The sequence below is a fragment of the Theropithecus gelada genome, chromosome 13, assembly GCF_003255815.1.
Source record: "Theropithecus gelada isolate Dixy chromosome 13, Tgel_1.0, whole genome shotgun sequence".
NCBI classification, from domain to species: domain Eukaryota; kingdom Metazoa; phylum Chordata; class Mammalia; order Primates; family Cercopithecidae; genus Theropithecus; species Theropithecus gelada.
In genome coordinates, this window is record NC_037681.1 from 88974328 (window position 1) to 88994388 (window position 20061).

General features: G+C 42.1%; 1 protein-coding gene across 4 annotated transcripts in view; it reads right to left on the reverse strand.

The window, feature by feature from the left end:
* CNRIP1 (cannabinoid receptor interacting protein 1) overlaps positions 1-7112 on the reverse strand; it is a 34078-nt gene extending 26966 nt beyond the window's left edge. For 2 of the 4 annotated variants that reach the window (XM_025354955.1, XM_025354951.1), the window contains exons 1-2: positions 6283-7112; positions 4217-4367 (exon numbers count right to left, since the gene is read on the reverse strand). In XM_025354955.1, the coding sequence (XP_025210740.1) occupies positions 4217-4367; positions 6283-6461 (330 nt within the window). In that variant the 5' untranslated portion in view covers positions 6462-7112. The remainder of the gene's footprint in view (positions 1-4216; positions 4368-6282) is intronic. The other 2 variants (XM_025354952.1, XM_025354954.1) reach the window with 2 other exon arrangements.
* Positions 7113-20061: the final 12949 nt, after the last annotated feature.

The following is a 20061-nucleotide window of genomic DNA, read 5'->3' on the forward strand; positions in this document are numbered from 1 at the left end:
ATTCAAAAATATGAAATAATGAATTTTACAAAATATGTATAAAGTCTGTAGAGGAAATACTGTAATATATTGTGGAGAAAATTAAAGATGACCTAAGAGATATTTCATGTTCATGGTATAGAAAACTCTATATTAAGATGTCAAATATCTTTAAGTTGACCTATAGATACAATGGAAACTCTATATCCCAATTTTTGGAGGAACTGACAAGCTCCATTCTAAAATTTATGTAAAACACAAAGGACCTAGAATAACCAAAATAACTTTGAATAAACAAAGCTGGAAGGTTTATGCTACCTGTTTTAAGGACTACAATATAGATCAAACAAGATTGTTTTGGGTCTTCTATGTCTTTTGCATTTCCAAATAAAAAAAACTGACATACATTGAGTATGTAAAGCAACTAGAATTCTCATACACTGCTGGTGGATATATGAAATGGTACAACCGTCTGGCTATTTCTTACACAGATAAACACATACTTACCATGGGATTTAGCAACTGTCCTCTTAGATATTTACTCAAGAGAAATGAAAATGTGTTCACACTGAGACTTACACTCAAATGTTCACAGCAGCTTTACTCATAATAGCAAAAGCTGAAAACAACCCAGATGTCCATTTATTGGTAAAGGGAGAAATTATGGTATATCCACACAATATAATGTACTACCCAGCAATAAAGTGAACCAACTACTGATACATGCAACATAGGTGAATCTCAACATTATACTAAGTGAAAGAAATCAAACAGCACTGTTCTATCTACATGAAATTCTTAAATAGTTAAAACTAATATTGAGACAGCAAGCTCAGGATAGGCTAGGTTGGGGAGGAATTAACTGCAAATAATTTTCAGGGTAACAGAAGTGTTCTGTATCTTTACTGGGGTGGTTATTCTATAGTAGCATCTACTTGTCAAAACCTATGTAACTGTAAAGTTGGTGCATTTTATGTTAATCATATTTCAAAGTTAATTTCAAAAACTTCAATGAATCTCTATTAGTCATTAGGATAAATCCAGTAGCAAGAAGGTTCTATAACATCTAACCCCTACATACCTCTCGGGCTTTATCTTGTACCGTCTCTGCCTCACTCCATGCCAGCCATGTTGGGCTTCTCATCCATTAGAACACATATGCTACCTCCAGCTCTTGACTTTTGCAACTACTCTTTCCTCAAATGCTCTTTCTTTCCCCAACTCTTATTCATCCTTGATTTTTTCCTCAAGAAAACCATCCCCCAAATCTTGGACTAGGATAAGACCCTTGGTATATACTCTAACAGCACTACTTTTTCACTATACTTTTCATATTGGCAATTATTTGCCTTATTACTGATAATCATGTATAAAGTGTGTTTCCATCCTCTAGATCAGAAGCTCTATGAAACCCGGGTTATCTATTTTGTTCACCACTCTTCTGAGTCCCTGATATACAGGAAATCCTCAAATCTTTGCTGATAAAGCAAGCAAATTTAAAAAATCTAAAAATTCTAAATAAAAGAGCCTATATAATTTAACAATATATTAACAATACATGTTTAAGTAGGGCTTATTGTAAGAAATAAAGTTTAGTATTTGGAAGTGTATTTCTTTATGTAATTCATCAAATATATCAAATAAGATAAATTATCTCCAACTACTGCTAGTAGCAGTAGTTGACTGCTACTAACAGTGAACATTATTCTAGAAACATTAGACAATGCAATACAAATAGTAAGTGAACATGTCAAGATTTCAAATTAACAGTAAGTAAAAATTAAAGTATTTCAATCAGATTAAAAATATGTAAAAATGACAAATTATAACTAGTGCAGAGAGAAATGGATACTTGAATACAGATGATAGGAGTGTAAATTGCCTAGCTTTTCTAGAGGTCAGTGAGGCAGTCTTATAAAATGCCTTAACATGCACATTTCTTCTAGGAATCAAGAAATCATTAGACAATTGTACAGTACTGAGTGATTTTAATGTGGCTTTCTTTATAATACTGAAAAATAGAAATCATCAGCAATAAGTGGCTGAGGATAATTTGATACATTCATAAAATACAATACCCATACAGACTTTAAAATGACATTCCATATATATATGGGCATATATTTGACATTGACAGATGTATACAAGTAGAAAAAAAGTATATATATGGAATGACACTCAAATATACATATTTAGTGACAGGGTGTTACTCTTGTCACCCAGGCTGGAGTGCAGTGGTAGGATGATAGCTCACTGCAGCCTCAACCTCCTGGATTCAAGTGAGTCTCCTGCCTCAGCCTCCCAAGTTGCTGGCACTACAGGTGTAGTATCACCACACCCAGTTAATTAAAAAAAAATTTTTTTAGACTCAGGGTCCCATTATGTTGCCCAGGCTCACACATATATATTCAAAGACATAGAAACAACTTTCTAAGAACATTTATTGGCATGGTTTTTTTTTTTTTTCTTTTTTTTTGAGACGGAGTCTCGCTCTGTCGCCCAGGCTGGATTGCAGTAGCGCGATCTTGGCTCACTGCAAGCTCCGCCTCCCGGGTTCACGCCATTCTCCTGTCTCAGCCTCCTGAGTAACTGGGACTACAGGCGCCCGCCACCCGCGCCCGGCTAATTTTTTGTATTTTTAGTAGAGACGGGGTTTCACCGTGGTCTCGATCTCCTGACCTTGTGATCCGCCCGCCTCGGCCTCCCAAAGTGCTGGGATTACAGGCGTGAGCCACCGCGCCCAGCCTAATTGACATGTTAACAATATTTCTCCCTTGCAGGAATTATACATTTCCCTCATTTTTGTACTTTTCTCTGTTGAAAGTTGATAGAACAACAGAGCACTGTCTAAAAATAGTTCAAACATCGGATGCAAAGGGATGAGCTGCTAGGTTATTTCCTTAGGTGACTGTTGTGGTTTTTAAAAGTATACTGGGGACTGTGAACACTTTAAGGTTCTAAAGGTTAGATAGGTGTTTCTCGAAGTGCATTCCCACACCATCCTCTTCAGGATCTGGTATGCTAAGAGTTTCTTTGTTCCCACCCTAGCTGTATTGAGCTAAGATCAATGGAGAGGGAACCTAGGACTGGAATTTTTTTTTTTTTTTTTTTTTTTTTTTTTTGAGACGGAGTCTCGCGCTGTGTCACCCAGGCTGGAGTGCAGTGGCGCGATCTCGGCTCACTGCAAGCTCCGCCTCCCAGGTTCAGGCCATTCTCCTGCCTCAGCCTCCAAGTAGCTGGGACTACAGGCGCCCGCCACCACGCCCGGCTAGTTTTTTTGTATTTTTAGTAGAGACGGGGTTTCACCATGTTAGCCAGGACTGGAATTTTAAACAAATTCCCAAGGAGATTCTTATGCAGAGTGATATTCGAGAACCCCTGTGATGCTGCCTATAAAGCTACAGGGCAGACAGTTGAAAGTTGCTCTTGCAGAGGGAAAAGGCTGCCCAGTTTGCAAGCAGCAGTTTAGGTGAACCTTCCTTTCCCTGTGCTTTGGCAAGCTTGCTTCATCACCTATTTATGATGTTTGCACATATAGTTAAATCTGTATCTTGACTCTATCCTTTCTACCCGTTTGTTTTATCTTACTTGGGGCCATATTACCAGGGTATATCATTTTATTATATATGATATCTGATAGGATTATCATGTGGCTATCACAAGGATATCACATAGGATTATCAGATATCATATATAATAGGTATATTATTATAATATAGGTATATATATTATATAGGTGTATATATAATAGGTGTATATTATATATAATAGGTGTATTATATTATATATTACATATAAGAGGTGTGTTATTTCCCATGACACTTTTTTTTGGCTCCTCCATTTAGCTTTAAGTAGCAAAGTGTCATTCAAATCAACTTTCTCATAACCAGAAAATTGTGGCCTAACTGGAATCAGAAACTTTTCACAGCCAATTATCTAAACCAGTTCTAATGTAGACAATAACTGGGAAAATGGCAGTGTAGGTACTGTCTCTTCCAGAACCATCTGCTTCTACTTATGGTGTCTTTTCAGCAGCTATAGGGTCAGTCTGTCATGCAAAAGAGCATTAATTAAGCAGTTCTCTCTCCAGCAGATATTTGAAGGAAATTCACAACTCAATTTCCACAGTAATTGGCTCCCAATACACCTTTTCTTAGAGAGAGATAGTGACCATTTTCTTTTCTGTGATTTCCATTTTCCATGGCACCATACTCCTACACCCCCAAGCGGGCCTTACCGGCATGGTGATCTGGATGGGTTGCCGTTCTCCACTCTTGGTTGGGGTCACACCTTCTGTGTCATATGTACCCGTATAAACAACTCTGTCCCCATCAGGCTCTTTTGACTTCAGTTCCAGTGGGACAAGCACACCACCAATGGAAATATTCCTGCAATAGACTTGAGTTGACCACATATGGTTGAAATTAGCCTATGCACCCTGTCCTGTTCTGGACCAAAACTCTAGGCAGGAAACTTACAGGGTTTAGCTAAGGGGACATTGTGGTGTGGGAGAAAGTTCTGAAAGTTCAGGAGGCACTGCTTCTCCTCTTTAGTTTGGAATTAAAAACCAACCTATATCACCAGCCCCAGACATTAGGATTCAGTTGGCCTGAGATGAAGTTTGTACACTGTTAAATTTATTTTAAGGTTATCTAGGTGATCTTAATATGCAGGTACGATTGAGAATACTGAACTCGTCCTCTAATATATATTTTTTTCTCCTGTTCCAACAACCAGGGGTCCTATGATTTGGAGTACCTCAAGCCTTCTACACCACCAGAAATTCTCACTGGCATCATTCCTTTGTGTTAGGATAATGGTTCTCAAAGCTAAGTCCCTGGACCAGCAGTATCAGCATCACTTGCAGACCTTAGAAAACAAATTCTTAGGCCCTACCATAGACTAAACTAGCAACTCTGGGGAGAGCGCCAGCATCTGTGTTTTAACAAGCCCTTCAGGTGATTCTGATGTGTACTCAGGTTTGAGAACCACTGGGTTAGAGTTGAAAAATCCTTGATAACATTCAAATGTAACCAGAAAAAATAGTTTTGTTCCTAACAAATTAACTTTTAGATTAGTTTGAACACTAGAGGAATACTCTGGAAAAAAATGGAATATAGAACAGATAACTCCGGGGATAAGGTTGGCAAGAAAGAAGGGAAAGGAGAAGCCTGGATTATATCCAGGTGCAAACACTGGGAAATGTGAGAATAAAGGGTGCATGGAGCTGTGGGGGATGCTGACAAATAGATGGACCAGGAGTACCAGAAACCATCCAGATTTGGTTCTAGGTCCTTGCACCTTGGAAGACTAATACAAGTTTATTGAATTAAAACGTAAGCTATAAGTAGTGTCTGATGAATTCAAAGTCCTTCCACCCCTCAATAATGCCCACCATGTAGTAGATACAATAAATGCTGGCTTATTTTCTCTCTGCAGACTAGACTTTTTGGTAGACAGAAGCGAGAGGTAAAGGGCTCCACCTGCAGTTCTTCCCAGTAGGCTACTGCATGCTCCCACACACTTTCCCGCCAGAGGTCTACTGGGTGCATCATCCAGTGGTCGCTGGGAGGAGATCATCCCCGCCATGGATAAACCAAAAAAACATCCTCTTGCTGTGAGGATGTTGCTAATCCCAGGCACCATCACCAGGCTGAACAGACAACTCAGGAGAAAAAGAAAAGCTTGCTTACGGCATGGAAAACCGTGAAACTAGGCCAGAGAAGGGGCTGCCGCTCTCTTACTAGTGCCTGCTGCTCCACCCCAGGGTCCTAAGCCACGGAATGGCGAAGGGAGTAGGGAGCATCCCTCAGGGAGCCCCAGTAACCATCCCTCCCCTGCCTTTCCACCTCATTCCTCCTTTTCCCTCCTTCAGCCTTGCGGGCAGACCCGGTGGGCCGCCTGGACGGCGCAGGAGGGCTGGGATTGCGGTGGGTGAACCCTGCGGATGTCTCCCATCTGCTCCACCCCGACCGCCTGCGGTTCCGCGCCCAAGGCTGGACAGAAGGCAGGAGAAATTTATAAGAAACAGACAAGCAAAAACCCTGGCTTCTTGTCGCTGATTTTAAAGAACTCATTGAGGTCACCGCGATAGGTGGAGGGAAGCGAGAATGGAGGACCACAAGCCGAAGGGAAGGAAGGGGACGAAGGCGGACAGGGAGTGACCTCTTCCCCCAACCCCCGGGCCCGCTGGGCGCGGAGCGAGGCCAGAGGCCCCTGAGAGGCTCGGGCTGTCCCGGGGGCCTCGGTCCTCCGTCTGTACCCCATGGGGGACCCTGCCGCCACCAGGTGCCCCGCACTCACTCGACCTGCAGCGTGCTGGGCTTAATCTTCACCTCAACCTTGTAGGAGGAGCCGGTGAGCAGCTTGATGGTGCGGTTCTGGCCGAAGCGCTGCCCGTCCACCTTGTAAAACACCGGGCCGTCATTGGGCTGGATGCGCAGCGCGATGGAGAGGCGCACGAGGCCCGGCAGGTCCCCCATGTCTGGGCGAGGGTCTGGCGCGGCGGCTCCGGGGGGCGGAGGACAGCGCGGGCTGCGGCCGAGTGGCTGGAGCGCGAGGGGCGGAGAGGAAGCGCGGGGAGGGTGAGGGAGGTGGTGGAGCTGAGGCTGCCGCTAGGAATCCGCGCCGTCCCCGCCGTCCGCCCAGGCTTTTGAGGAGCAACTCCTTAGGCTGTGGCCCCCCTCCCCACTTGGCGAGGAAGTGGGCCCAAGAGACTGCTCCAAGGCCGCGCGATTCCCCATCCCCCGCTCCCGTGCGGCGCCCTCTGCGCACCCGAGGGCTCGCTTCGGCCCGCAGGCCGCCGCGTAGATCCGCGCAGCTGGGGGCGAGGGAGTTGATCTTGTTTACGCACCACAATCCCCTTCAGCTGGGGAAGCGGTCATTTAGGCTCCTCCTAGAACAGCCCCGGGCGGAAGGAGGAGAGGCTTGGGAGGCACTGGGAAGGCGCTGGGGTTAAGCGACCACTATGGCAAGGAGCGAGACCCCCGAAATCTGGATACCGCCTCGGCCCACTACGTGAGGTGGACACTGCTGCTCGCGGATCCGGCGCCAGCTAGGCGGGAGGAGGCTGAAGGGGGAAAGGTAGACGGGAAGGGGGACAGGAAATCGCTAGCTGGTGATTTAAATTTCAGGAAATACGAGTCTTTCCAAAGCTTAGGGGAAATGGCCGAGGAAAGGCGCAATTCCACGTGATGGAGCCACACTGGATTAGGAATGGATGCAAGAGAAAGAAAATAACCATATTGAAGGAGCTACATCTTCTTGTGGGTGTGCATTTCCATTACGTATGCTGGTCCCAAAAATGACATACATAATTATGTGCAATGAATTACATATATTTACACAGATTTTGAAGGGTGAGCTGTTAACCCTGTAAAATGCAACTGGCATGAGCCTAAGGCATTCTGGTGACAAAATGGTGGGAGGGGGTCAAAGGATTATTGGCAGGGCGCCCTATGCGACACCGCAGGGTTTAGATTTTCATATTAAGCGTGATTAGACAGTTTTTGTTGCAGAGGTCGGTTGACAGCTGACTTTTGGAAGCGAGGGGAGACTCAAGGTATGAGGACTGTGCTGGGAATGGCTTCTCGGAGCAGAGAGAGCACCTGCTTCAGCACCACCCAAGTGGATAGTACCAGAGCCGGGGAGCACACCTGGGAAATGAAGTGGGCTAGTGAGAACAAATGGGCAGGGATGGGTTTGCTCGGCAGTTTTTGTTTACCTAAGTTAGACTGCTTTTCTTTTTTTTTTTTTTTTTTTTTTTTTTTTTTTGAGACGGAGTCTTGCTCTGTGCCCCAGGCTGGAGTGCAGTGGCGCGATCTCGGCTCACTGCAAGCTCCGCCCCCCCGGGTTCACGCCATTCTCCTGCCTCAGCCTCCCAAGTAGCTGGGACTACAGGCGCCCACCACCTCGCCCGGCTAATTTTCTTGTATTTTTAGTAGAGACGGGGTTTCACTGTGTTAGCCAGGATGGTCTCGATCTCCTGACCTCGTGATCCGCCCGTCTCGGCCTCCCAAAGTGCTGGGATTACAGGCTTGAGCCACCGCGCCCGGCCTAGACTGCTTTTCTTAAAAAATAATAAGCTATATGTATTATGTATATGTAATATGGGTGTTTATTGCAACATTGGTTGCAAAAATAAAAATAAAACCTAAATCAAATGCTAACCGATAAATAAATGACTGAATAAATTCTTATACACCCATACTATAGAACGTTACACAACTATCAAAATAATGAAATATAGGTTGCATTGGCAAACACATATGCAAAAACTGTTAATGATAAAAGTGGGGTGGCTAGGAAACAGCCTGAGAGCGAGCATTTTGTCTGTTTGTTCCTGTTTCCCCAGCATGCCCAGAACAGTGCCTGACACATAGTAGGTGCTCCAGAAATAGTTGCCGAATTGACTTATGGTTGTCGTCTTAATCATGTTCATATGTAAATTCTTTCGTATCTTTAAAATTAATTAGATCCTTGTGATTTACCTGGAATGATGAAAATAAATCTAATTGCAAGTAGCATCTCTAGTGTTTTAGAACAATGAACATTTTAAAAGAATATAAATGTATATGTTTTTATTAGCATTTTTAAAAGAATGAGAGGGTTACACAGTAAGCTTAATATTGGTTATTCTGGTGTATAAGTAGCGGAAAGCGGGTATCTTTTTGGGGTCATTTAAAAGCCTTTTTGGAAATTTTGCCTTTTTTCCTCAACATTTTGTTTAGTAACCCCACAATCTCAAGCCAACTTCCACCTGTGTATCAAAAAGAGCAGTGGACTTGGAGAATGATGGCTCCATTTTAAAACCTGGTTCTAAGGCCGGCATGGTGGATCATGCCTGGAATCCCAGAACTTTGGGAGGCCAAGGTGGGCGGATCATTTGAGGCCAGGAGTTCAAGACCAGCCTGGCCAAAATGGCGAAGCCTGTCTCTACTAAAAATACAAAAAGTTAGCCAGGCGTGCTGGCACATGCCTGTAGTCCGAACTACTTGGGAGGCTGAGGCATGAGAAGAGCTTGAGCCTGGGAGGCAGAGCTTGCAGTGAGTGAGCCGAGATCATGCCACTGCACTCTAGCCTGGGTGACAAAGTGAGACTCTGTCTCAAAAACAAAACAAAACAAAACAGAAAAACAGAAAATCCCTGGTTCTAGCCTGGCTGAGTAGTGCATTCTTGTAGTCCCCACTACTTGGGAGGCTAAGGTGGAAAGATCACTTAAGCCCATGAGTTTGAGGCCAGTCTGGGCAACATAGTAAGACTGCCATCTCATGAATAAATAAAATATAAAAATTTAAAAAAAAACCCTAACTCTGCCACTTCTTAGTTTCTTTATGCAAATAACTTAACATCTTTATGTTTCAATTTTCATCCTTTGTAAAATGAGGATTAAAATACTTCCTTCTCAACATTGTGAGAATTAAATGAGGAAATGCTTATAGGATATGAGGATAACGCTGGGCAATATCCATTAGGAATAACATTTTCAGGACCATACAATGTAACGTCTTAAAACGAAATTAATAAATGTAAAAGTAATTGGAAAATTTGTCATCACTGATACATATGTGCAAAGAATATGACTATGGAGTCTAATGGACCTGTGTTTGTGTTGCCAGATTACAAGCTGAGTGACCTTGAGCAAAGCTGCTTTAGCCTCTTGTAGCCACAGTTTTTTAATTTGTAAAATGATGATGGTGACATAGATGATGTTCATAGAACCGAATGAAATTGTGTAAAACATGTAAGAGTATCAGGCCCATATAGACACTCAATACATTGTAACTATTTTTATTTAAAAATATACTTACTGAATATATCACAACTTTTAGTTTAGATTTAGGTTTGTTACTGGGGTATATTGCATGGTGCTAAGGTTTGGAATAGAAATGATCCCATCACCCCAGCACTGAGCATAGTTCCCCATAGTTAGTTTTTCAACCCTTGCCCCTCTTCCTCCCTCCCCAGGTAGAAGTCCTCAGTGTCTATTGTCACCTGTGGAATAAGGACTTACTAGCCAGGGAGGGAAGGAGAGGGGTAAGGGTTGAAAAGCTGTTTTATGTCCATGGGTACCCAATGGTTAGCACCCACTAAAAACGAGAACGTGGGTACCCAATGGTTAGCACCCACTAAAAACGAGAACGTGTGGTATTTGGTTTTTTCTTCCTGCATTAATTCATTTCTTGCTATATATTTTGAAGGTAGCTAGTGCTTTCAGTCTTATTATAGATTTGTTAATTATTACCTCAGATTGGTGACTTTTAACATTGTCTGTCTAATGGACAATGCTTATTATCATTCTTTTGAAAATTGTGAAATTGAGCCCAAGTGAACGATGGACTTAGTTGTCATTCAGAGGAATCACATGCTATGGTTCAAACGATTCTCCTGCCTCAGCCTCCTGACTGCTTCTGTTCCCCCAAAATGCCTATGTTGAAAACGAATCCACAAAGCAGCAGTCTTAAGAAGTGGGTTCTTTTGGACGTGGTTAGGTCATAAGGGCTCTTCTGCCCACATGAATGGGATTCGTACCCTTGTAAAGGAGGCTTGAGGGAGCTCGTTTGCCCCCTTCTACCCTGTATGGATGCAGTGGGAAGCTGCCATCTATAAAGCAGACAGTGAGCCCTCACCAGATACCAAATTTGCTGGTGCCTAGACCTTGGACTTCTAAACCTCCAGCATTGTAAGCAATAAATTTCTGTTGTTTATAAATGATCCAGGCTAAGTTATTTTGTTGTAACAGCATCAACAGGCTAAGACATTGTGCTAACAACCGTTCCATATTTCACTGTTCCAGTCTCTGCTGAATTCATATTGTAGAGTTCAAAAACAGCATTGTGACACAGGACATAGTTGTGTGCATGTATATGAAAATAAAGTAGTTAGGAGTGCTGGGACTGGATTATACACATATGTATACACACAATTATGTCATGTGTCATAATGTGTCCTGGGCTTGGGTTATACACACACACACAAACACATATATACAATATAATACCAGCACATTTAACAATGTATTTTCCTTTTTATTCATGTTTGTTTTCAGGTACAGTTTAACATCTGCAGAAGTTATTTCTTATTTTTATTTTTAAATTAGTGTCAATGATTTATGATGTGCTTGACTCCTTCCCTTTGCCTACCTCAGAATGTCTTAGCATTAGAGATCTTAACTGGTACACTTTACATTTTATTTTATTTTATGTTATGTTTGTTATGTTATGTTATGTTATGTTATGTTATTTATTTTTGAGATGGAATCTAGCTCTGTCACCCAGGTTGGAGTGCAGTGGTGTGATCTCGGTTCACTGCAACCTCCACCTCCCAGGTTCAAGCAATTCTTATGCTTCAGCCTTCTGAGTAGCTGGGATTATAGGCATGTGCCACCACACCCAGCTAATTTTTTTTTTTTTTTTTTTGTAGTTTTCAAAGCAGAGACAGGGTTTCACTATATTGGTCAGGCTGGTCTTGAACTCCTGACTCAAGTGATCCACCTGCCTCAGCCTTCCAACATGTTGGGATTGCAGGTATGAGCCACCGTGCCCAGCCAGGTACACTTTACATTTATCTCAGGACTTCCTTTCTGGCTAGATTTAATATACACAAAGACAAAGCCATCCTCCTGGACCAATTCTGAAGAACCTAGGTCCTCCCTTAGGCCCCCCCCAAAGGATTCTGTAGCCATGGCAATGAGCAATAGGCCTCATTTGTCTGCTAGACTCTTAGGGGATCTGGTTTCCTCCTTCTACAGTCACATGCAGCTTGGTCTGGGTGATGGCGATAGTAATGTCAGCTTTGTATTTTGTTCTGGGCCAATTTAGCATAGCAATTTATGTTCCAAATAATGCTTTTGCTGTTTCCCAACATAAATCTTATCTGTCCTGAACCACCAGGACAGCCCCACTCACTTTTTCTCCACAAATGTAAGTGAATACTCAATTAAAACTAGATTCCATGACGATAGTTTTCTACTTTTTCTGTTCTTGACTCCTTTTGTGAGGCTGGCTAGAGTTCCATGGAAAAAGAACACAAACCTCCTTACATTAGGTGGAAATATCTGTATTGTTTCCACCACACCAATACTTCTAATTTTATATCTCCAGGTTCAAACATTTGTCTAAGTTCCAGATTCACATAACCAACTCCTGACAGAATATCTCTACATACGTATCTAATAGGCTAACAGGTGTCCCAAGCATAACATGGTTGAAAGTGAATTCTTAATTTTTTTTTAACAGCAAATTCATTCTCTGTGAAGGTTACTTTTTTTTTTTTTTTTTTTTTTGAGAGTGTCTCACTCATTCTGTCACCCAGGCTGCAGTGCAGTGGCTTGATCTTGGCTCACTGCAATCTCCACCTCTCAGGTTCAAGTGATCTGCCTGCCTTAGCCTCCTGAGTAGCTGGGATTACAGGCGCCTGCCACCATGCTGGCTAATTTTTGTATTTTTAGTAGAGATGGGGTTTCGCCATGTTGGCCAGGCTGGTCTCGAACTCCTGACCTCAAGAGATCCACCCACCTTGGCCTCCCAAAGTGCTGGGATTACAGGTATGAGCCACCGCACCCCACTGAAGGTTTCTTATCTCAGTAAGAGGCATCATAGTTTACTCAGTTGCTCAGATAAAAAACATATTGGTTTATTCTTGATCCCTGTCTTTTTAACCCTTTGCATCCAATCTATCAGGAAGTCCTATCGGTTCTTTACAAGCAAGCTGTTTCCAGGCACTTCTCACCATTCCTACTGTTACCACTGTAGTGCAAGCCACTGTCACCCCCAGGCAGAACACTGCACATGGCATCCTGATGTCCGTCCCACTCCCACTCTTTCCCGTTACAGTCTGCTGTGAATATTTCCACGCCTGCATCATACTGCAGGTCCTCACTCACTTTATTTTTCTTCAGAGCATTTGTCACCAACTGTAATTACAAAAGAAACTTGCCTACTTGTATATTGTACCCCCACCATCCTCTGCAACCCCAGTGTATAAATACCTTTAGGCCAGAGATTATATTCTGTTTATAACTATATTCCCAGTACTTAGAACTGACCCAACTGTATAAGGGTGCTCATATTGGCTCGATGAATGTACAGATACATTACTTATTCAAGATTGTCATTCTTCTCCTTCACCAAGGCCCAAGTCAAGTTCTTCCTTCTCCTTGAAGCTATAACCAACTAGTCTAGCCCCCACCAACACTCACTTCCTTTGAAGTCCTACAGCAATCATGGTATGGGCAACTTTCAATTAATCAAAATGTTGGGAGTCATGGAGGGCTGGGAGAAGATAAGGTGGCATGGATAATCCAAATTCATGATAAAAATAGAATTAGTAAAAAATCCAGTACAACATTTATGTAATATTTTTGATATATCTAATTTCTAGGGCACATTTTCCCTGTATAGATTTCTTTCAAAGGTAAAAATGATACAGCTACTTTTAGGAACACAAAATGTTACACAAATTGTTAAACCAAAAAATAGCAGTCTTCTTTGATTTTCAAATAATACAGCGAGGTCCACGACATATGAGTGTATCAATGAACAAACTGTCTTTTTAGAGTTCTGTATTTTCCAGCCATAGTCTGAGATACTGATCTCAATTTTGTTTTTGCTCTCTGCTTCCCCAGCACCATCATTTCCCATCTTCATACTGAGCAACCTCACAAAGCTGCCATTCTTCAGTCTTTGCAAACAAGGTTTCCATGCATTGGACCTAAGCCACTGGTCATCATCATTTTCTTCAGAGTGTTCTCTGAAAAACTAATGGTACTGTGTGAATATGGTTACTGAGCAAAATAACACATTAAAGTTTTTATTTATTTATTTATTTATTTATTTATTTATTTATTTATTTATTTAAGATGGAGTCTCACTCTGTCACCCAGGCCAGAGAGTGGTGCGATCTCCACTGCAAGCTCCGCCTCCTGAGTTCACGCCATTCTCCTGCCTCAGCCTCCCGAGTAGCTGGGACTACAGGCGCCCGCCGCCACGCCCAGCTAATTTTTTGTATTTTTAGTAGAGACGGGGTTTCACCGTGTTAGCCAGGACGGTCTCAATCTCCTGACCTCGTGATCTGCCCGCCTCAGCCTCCCAAAGTGCTGGGATTACAGGCGTCAGCCACCGAGCCCGGCCAAAGTTATCTTCTATCCTTAAGGCTGCAAATATTTTTGTTTAGTGCAAAAAACAAAAATATTTTGTTTAGTGCAGATCACACCAAACAAGGACCATTTTCCGAGTCTCCTGTGATGGATCCAATCCATTACATCTTTTTCTCTTCCAAGAAAAACAGTCCATAACGTTTTATTTCTTTCTTTTCTTTTCTTTCTTTCCTTCCTTCCTTCCTTCCTTCCTTCCTTCCTTCCTTCCTTCCTTCCTTCCTTCCTTCCTTCCTTCCTTCCTTCCTTCCTTCCTTTCTTTCTTTCTTTCTTCTCTGTTAAACACAAGTGACAATGGTTCATGTTGCTTACCATGTTCCTCTTCCCCCCGTTTTTCTAATTGTTCAAATATTTCAAACATTGTTAAGATGCTGACGTTTTGATTACTGAGGTTATTTTAATTACACTTAAACTTTCAAATGTTTAACAACAGCATATAGCTCATATTTCCAGAGAATAACGACAGAATGTCAGGCTGTGGCAAAGTAGGTTGTATTTGATTGGTGAGGGGTTTAATGCTTAGCAGATGGTATCAACTAGCAGATGTTTTTAAATATGCAGGTGTTATGGCAATTTTAATATTTTTTCACAGATGCAATATTGCTTTCTAAATGCAATTATGTTGCAAACCAATTAATATACCTCCAGACAATTAGTAATTGATTAACCATAACAATTATTCTATATACTATCTTATATGTTTCTCTTTTTTTCTTTTTCGTGTCTTATGTTTCAGACTATAATTTCCTCTTCTTTCATATATATCACAAAACCTAGCACAGCTGAATTAGTCAGGATTCTTTTGCAAGTGGTTGTAAGTATAAAAATTCAGTTCTAACCAGCTTAGGGGATGATTACCTGGGTGTCTTATGTAACAAAAGGAAGAGTTGATGAAGCAATACACAAGGGACAGAAAGGATCAGCTGGACTTCAGGAATAACCAGAACTAGAAACTTTGGAGCCAAATGAGTGGAAAGGGAGAATCATTGCTCTATAAAAGGGGGTACTATTTCCCAAGAAGGGACCAGTGAAGGTTCTGGGGAGGGAAAAGAAAAAGTAAAAACAATAATAAATGACAGAGGTGGGATTTGAGCTAAGATGGTCCAACTCCAGTGCCTGAACTCCAAGCACAGTGCCTGCCAAGCCCACCATCGCTGATAACCCTTATTTTTTTAGTCAAATAACTGTAACTCTGTCTAATCTTACAGAAGACATAGTTACGGAGTTCAAAGACCAGATGGGAGTTTTTGTTTGTTTGTTTGTTTGTTTTAACAATCTCTTGAAGTTTGTTCTACATCTAGAGTCCCGTGATTAACTAAGAAACAAACTGAATAAGGGAAGTTAGGGTATCTGGCTATTTCCACTTCCCACCCCCAACCTCTCCTCCCAACACCCACGTGCATTGCCACATACTCAGGTGCCCGGAACCCCCCACACTGAAGTAGCAGGCACAATCCCCATCACTTGTCTAAATGTACAGGAGGTATTTGTTGACAGTAAGAAATCCCAATGCCCTTAAATTGCAAAATATAATGAGATTTCCTACTAATGATGACTGGTCTGGCTCCAAGCTGCTGTTGGGATCATGTGATTGGCTTGGCAGAGTGACCGTTATTTTCTTGCTTACCCCGCATTATGTTTTACAAAATGTCATTCCTGAATAATCACAGGACTTACAATACTGACAAGTGAGAACTAATAAACAGTGGAATAGACTGTGTACTCTAGAGGAAAATCAGATGACTGATTGAAAAACAAAGCACAATTCCCAAAGATCAAATTGTCACTTAAAGTGCAATATACTGTTTGAGAACATTCTGAAAAGTGGGAATAAGGAGAATATGGGGAGTTACATAGTAGACTAGGAAACAGTGAACAAACTTACATTTTTTTTGAGGGGAAAAAAGATGATATTATTATGTTACAAGGTTCAGAAAATCTGACCAGTGTTTTATGGAAAATAATGTGCAGGGAATTCCCCCCTCTTCCTTTACTAGCATCATGGATTACACGTAGACATTCCAAAGATGGGAGTTAAGTGTCAGTTTCAGGGAGTGTCTGGTACAGCAGTGTTCACAGACTGGGTGTCCAGACATGGGACTGGGTTATAAGGTGGAGTAGAAGGCTCTTAAGAGCAGCAATATGCCAGGAGTTAGTGTTATGAATCCAACAGATCTTGTTCTAACATAGGTAGCATTATTACTTATCTGTGGATTCATAAAAAATGACCCCGGCTGGGCGCAGTGGCTCAAGCCTGTAATCCCAGCACTTTGGGACGCCGAGAAGGGCGGATCACGAGGTCAGGAGATCGAGACCATCCTGGTTAACATGATGAAAGCCCGTCTCTACTAAAAAGTACAAAAAACTAGCTGGGCGAGGTGGCGGGCGCCTGTAGTCCCAGCTACTAGGGAGGCTGAGGCAGGAGAATGGCGTAAACCCAGGAGGCAGAGCTTGCAGTGAGCTGAGATCCGGATACTGCACTCCAACCTGGGTGACAGAGCAAGACTCCATCTCAAAAAAAAAAAAAAGACCCCGTAACTTACCAGCTTAAAACAACAAATATTTATTATCCTACACTTTCTGGGTGTTCAAGAGTTCGGGGGCATTCAGTTGGGTGGTTTTGGCTCAAGGTCTTTCATGAGGTTGCATTTAAGCTGTTAGCTGGGGCAGCAGTTTCTGATGGCTCCACTAGAGCTGGTGCATCTGCTGCCAAGTTCACTCACATAGGTGACGGCAGGTCTCAGTTTCTCTGTCTGTTGGCTGGAGGCTTCAGTTTTTTGCCATATGGGCCTCACCACACGACATGGCAGAGATGGAAAGAGAAGAGGAACATGCACTCAAGCCAGAAGCTGCAGTCTTTATAACCTCATCTCGGAAGTGACATGTTATGGTTTCTACCATATGCTGTTGCACTGTGGGAGAGGACTGACTACCCAAGGGACTACACTGACAACCAGGAGGCAGGGATTGTTGGAGCCTGGGTACCACAGGCACAAAAACATCCATTAAGATTGTTCTGTCTCAGAAATGCCAGGTCAAATCTGAAATATTCCTAACAAGAAAGCCCAAGAGAATAGACATATTTTGGTTTGAATAAACAGCATTTTGTGTGTGTGTGTGTGTGTGCGTGCGTGTGCGTGTGATCATTGCTCTACAAATATTTAAAACAGAGGTCAGCAAACTATATATAGCCTTTGGGCCAAACAAGGCTGCCTATTTTTGTGTAGTCCATGAAATAAGAATGGTTCCACATTTTTATTTACTTATTTATTTTTTGAGATGGTGTCTCACTCTGTCACCCAGGCTGGAGTGCAGTGGCGTGATCTCAGCTCACTGCAGCCTCCACCTCCCGGGTTCAAGCCATTCTTGCTTCGAGCCTCAGCCCCATAAGTAGCTGGGACCACAAGTGCGCCACCACGTCTGGCTCATTTTTTTTTGTATTTTTAGTAGAGACAAGGTTTTGCCATGTTGCCCAGGCGGGTCTCAAACTCCAGAGCTCAAGCGATCCACCTACCTCAGCCTCCAAAGTGCTGGGATTACAGGCGTGAGCCGTCACACCTGATTGAGCTGCTGCAGCCGGCCTCACATTTTTAAATAGTTGGTAAAAAGTCAAAATGATAACTATACTGATGACGTGGGAAAACTACATGGTTCAAATTTCAGTGTCCATTAAATAAATTTTTACTGGAACACAGTCAAATTTTGAACAAATTTTGTGATGTTAAGTATCTCTAAAATATTTTTTTTTTTTTTTTGAGACGGAGTCTCGCTCTGTCGCCCAGGCTGGAGTGCAGTGGCCGGATCTCAGCTCACTGCAAGCTCCGCCTCCCGGGTTCACGCCATTCTCCGGCCTCAGCCTCCCGAGTAGCTGGGACTACAGGCGCCCGCCACCTCGCCCGGCTATTAAACCAATGTTTCATAAACTGTTTAAACAGAACATCGATCTCACAAGAATTATTAGGTGTTCCACAAGAAATGATCTGTGGTCAAGTAACTGTGGGAAATCCAAAATTTAAAAATATTAACATATATGTGTGTATACATATGTATGTGTACACACACACACAACTAGAACCTTCTAGAGCTTTTAGTTTGATACCGTAAACATACTAAATTATATTTCCAAAAATATAATTTAGTATGTGATGTTTTCTAAATGTTTTTCAACTGCCAAAACCGTTTCCTCAAAACTAATGTTAATATCACTGAGGGCACTTGTGTTCCACCAACTACTGTTCCCATAAGTATTGAGATATGTTGCATTAGATACACACCATACATATTTCCTGTTATGTGCCACTTGTTGAGAGTATAGAACAGATGCACACCATCTACTATTAATCTTTAAAATAAGCATAATCAACCTGTATCTTGCTGTAATTATGTGTAATAAACTTAGGGGTATCATGACCTCTGCTCATTGTGAACTCTTTCTCCTTTCTCTGAAGACCACCCAACTTTGGTGGGATGAGGGCAGGAAGAACAATGGAAGCAACAGACAGCTACAGTCCTCAGCAACTGAGGCTCACTCAGGAAATCCACCAAGACAATGAGTCCCTGGGTCCTTTCTTGAAGCAATATAAATTCATTAACCCTGGTCATGACTAGAAAAGAGGAAGAAAAAATAGGCACATGACAAGCCCAAGATGTTTCCCAGCTCAGAGTGGGGGTTTGAAATACCCCCTTTTATTCACCCACTTTTATGGTGGCAGAACCATTCTCTTACTCATTTGTACTGGCTGTCTGGTCTTGCCCTATTTCATGCAGTCTTAGTGGAAATGCTGAACACAGTGCTTTGTGCTGGCTGTCACTCAGGGAAAAAAGTAGTATGGAGATGAGTCAGCCAGTGACAGGGTCATAAGGAGATTGTCTATGATTTTCATGAGGGGAGCTGGGAGTTGTGAGCTGTCAAGGTTCTTGTGCATTCTGAGGTCTGGGCATTCTATTTGAATAATGGCAGCTTTCCAATATCCTTTTTTTAATTTTTTTTTTGGAGATGGGGTCTCACTATGTTGCCCAGACTGGACTCGAACTCCCCAGCTCAAGTGATCCTCCAGCCTCCCAAGTAGCTGGGACTACAGGTACGCACTATTCTATCCAGCTCAGCATCCTTCTAATAAATACTTTTTATTGTTTAAGTAACTCAGAGTCAATTTTCCTTTCTGCCAATCAAATAATTACAGTGGAATTGGGGTCAGGATGCAGTATAATCAGAGAATATATACTAAGATTTTAACAGTAACAGTTGCTTGTTCTTGTCTATATTTTCTACAATGAATAATGAATATGTATTATTTTTATACTATCAAATGAAAGGATAATAGAGATACTTTTACCAGGATCAAAGACAGAGATAAAACCAGGCACCTGAGATTTGTTGATTACCACAATTGAGCCTTGAATTTGGCTCTAAGGTTCCTGGGAGTTAAGGAGAAAACTTGGGACAGGAAACATATGGGTTTTTTAGTCTGACAAAAAGAAGAAAAGATATTTTGCTAAAGAGATGAGGTTTCTCCTGGCACTGAATTTAAGGAGAAATCTTGTACATGTGTGTGTGGGTTCTTGTGTAAGATACATAGAGTAACTTAACGGCTATTATCTTGAAATGTGGTTTTACAAAAGACAGAATGCTTTTCAAATGGATTTTTATATTATTATGGTATAAAAACTAAGAGACTCACAGTACATCTTAACATAATGAAGATACCTATGCAAGATACGAAAATAATAAGGTCAGATAAATTTCATTCTTCAGGTACCAACCTAATGCAGGGAAATCCTACCAACCTAATGCAGGGAAATCCAATTCACAAAATAATTCACAAAATAATTCTTCTTCTTCTTCTTCCTCTTCCTCTTCCTCTTCCTCTCCTTCTCCTTCTCCTCCTCCTCCTCCTCCTCCTCCTCCTCCTCCTCCTCCTCCTCCTCCT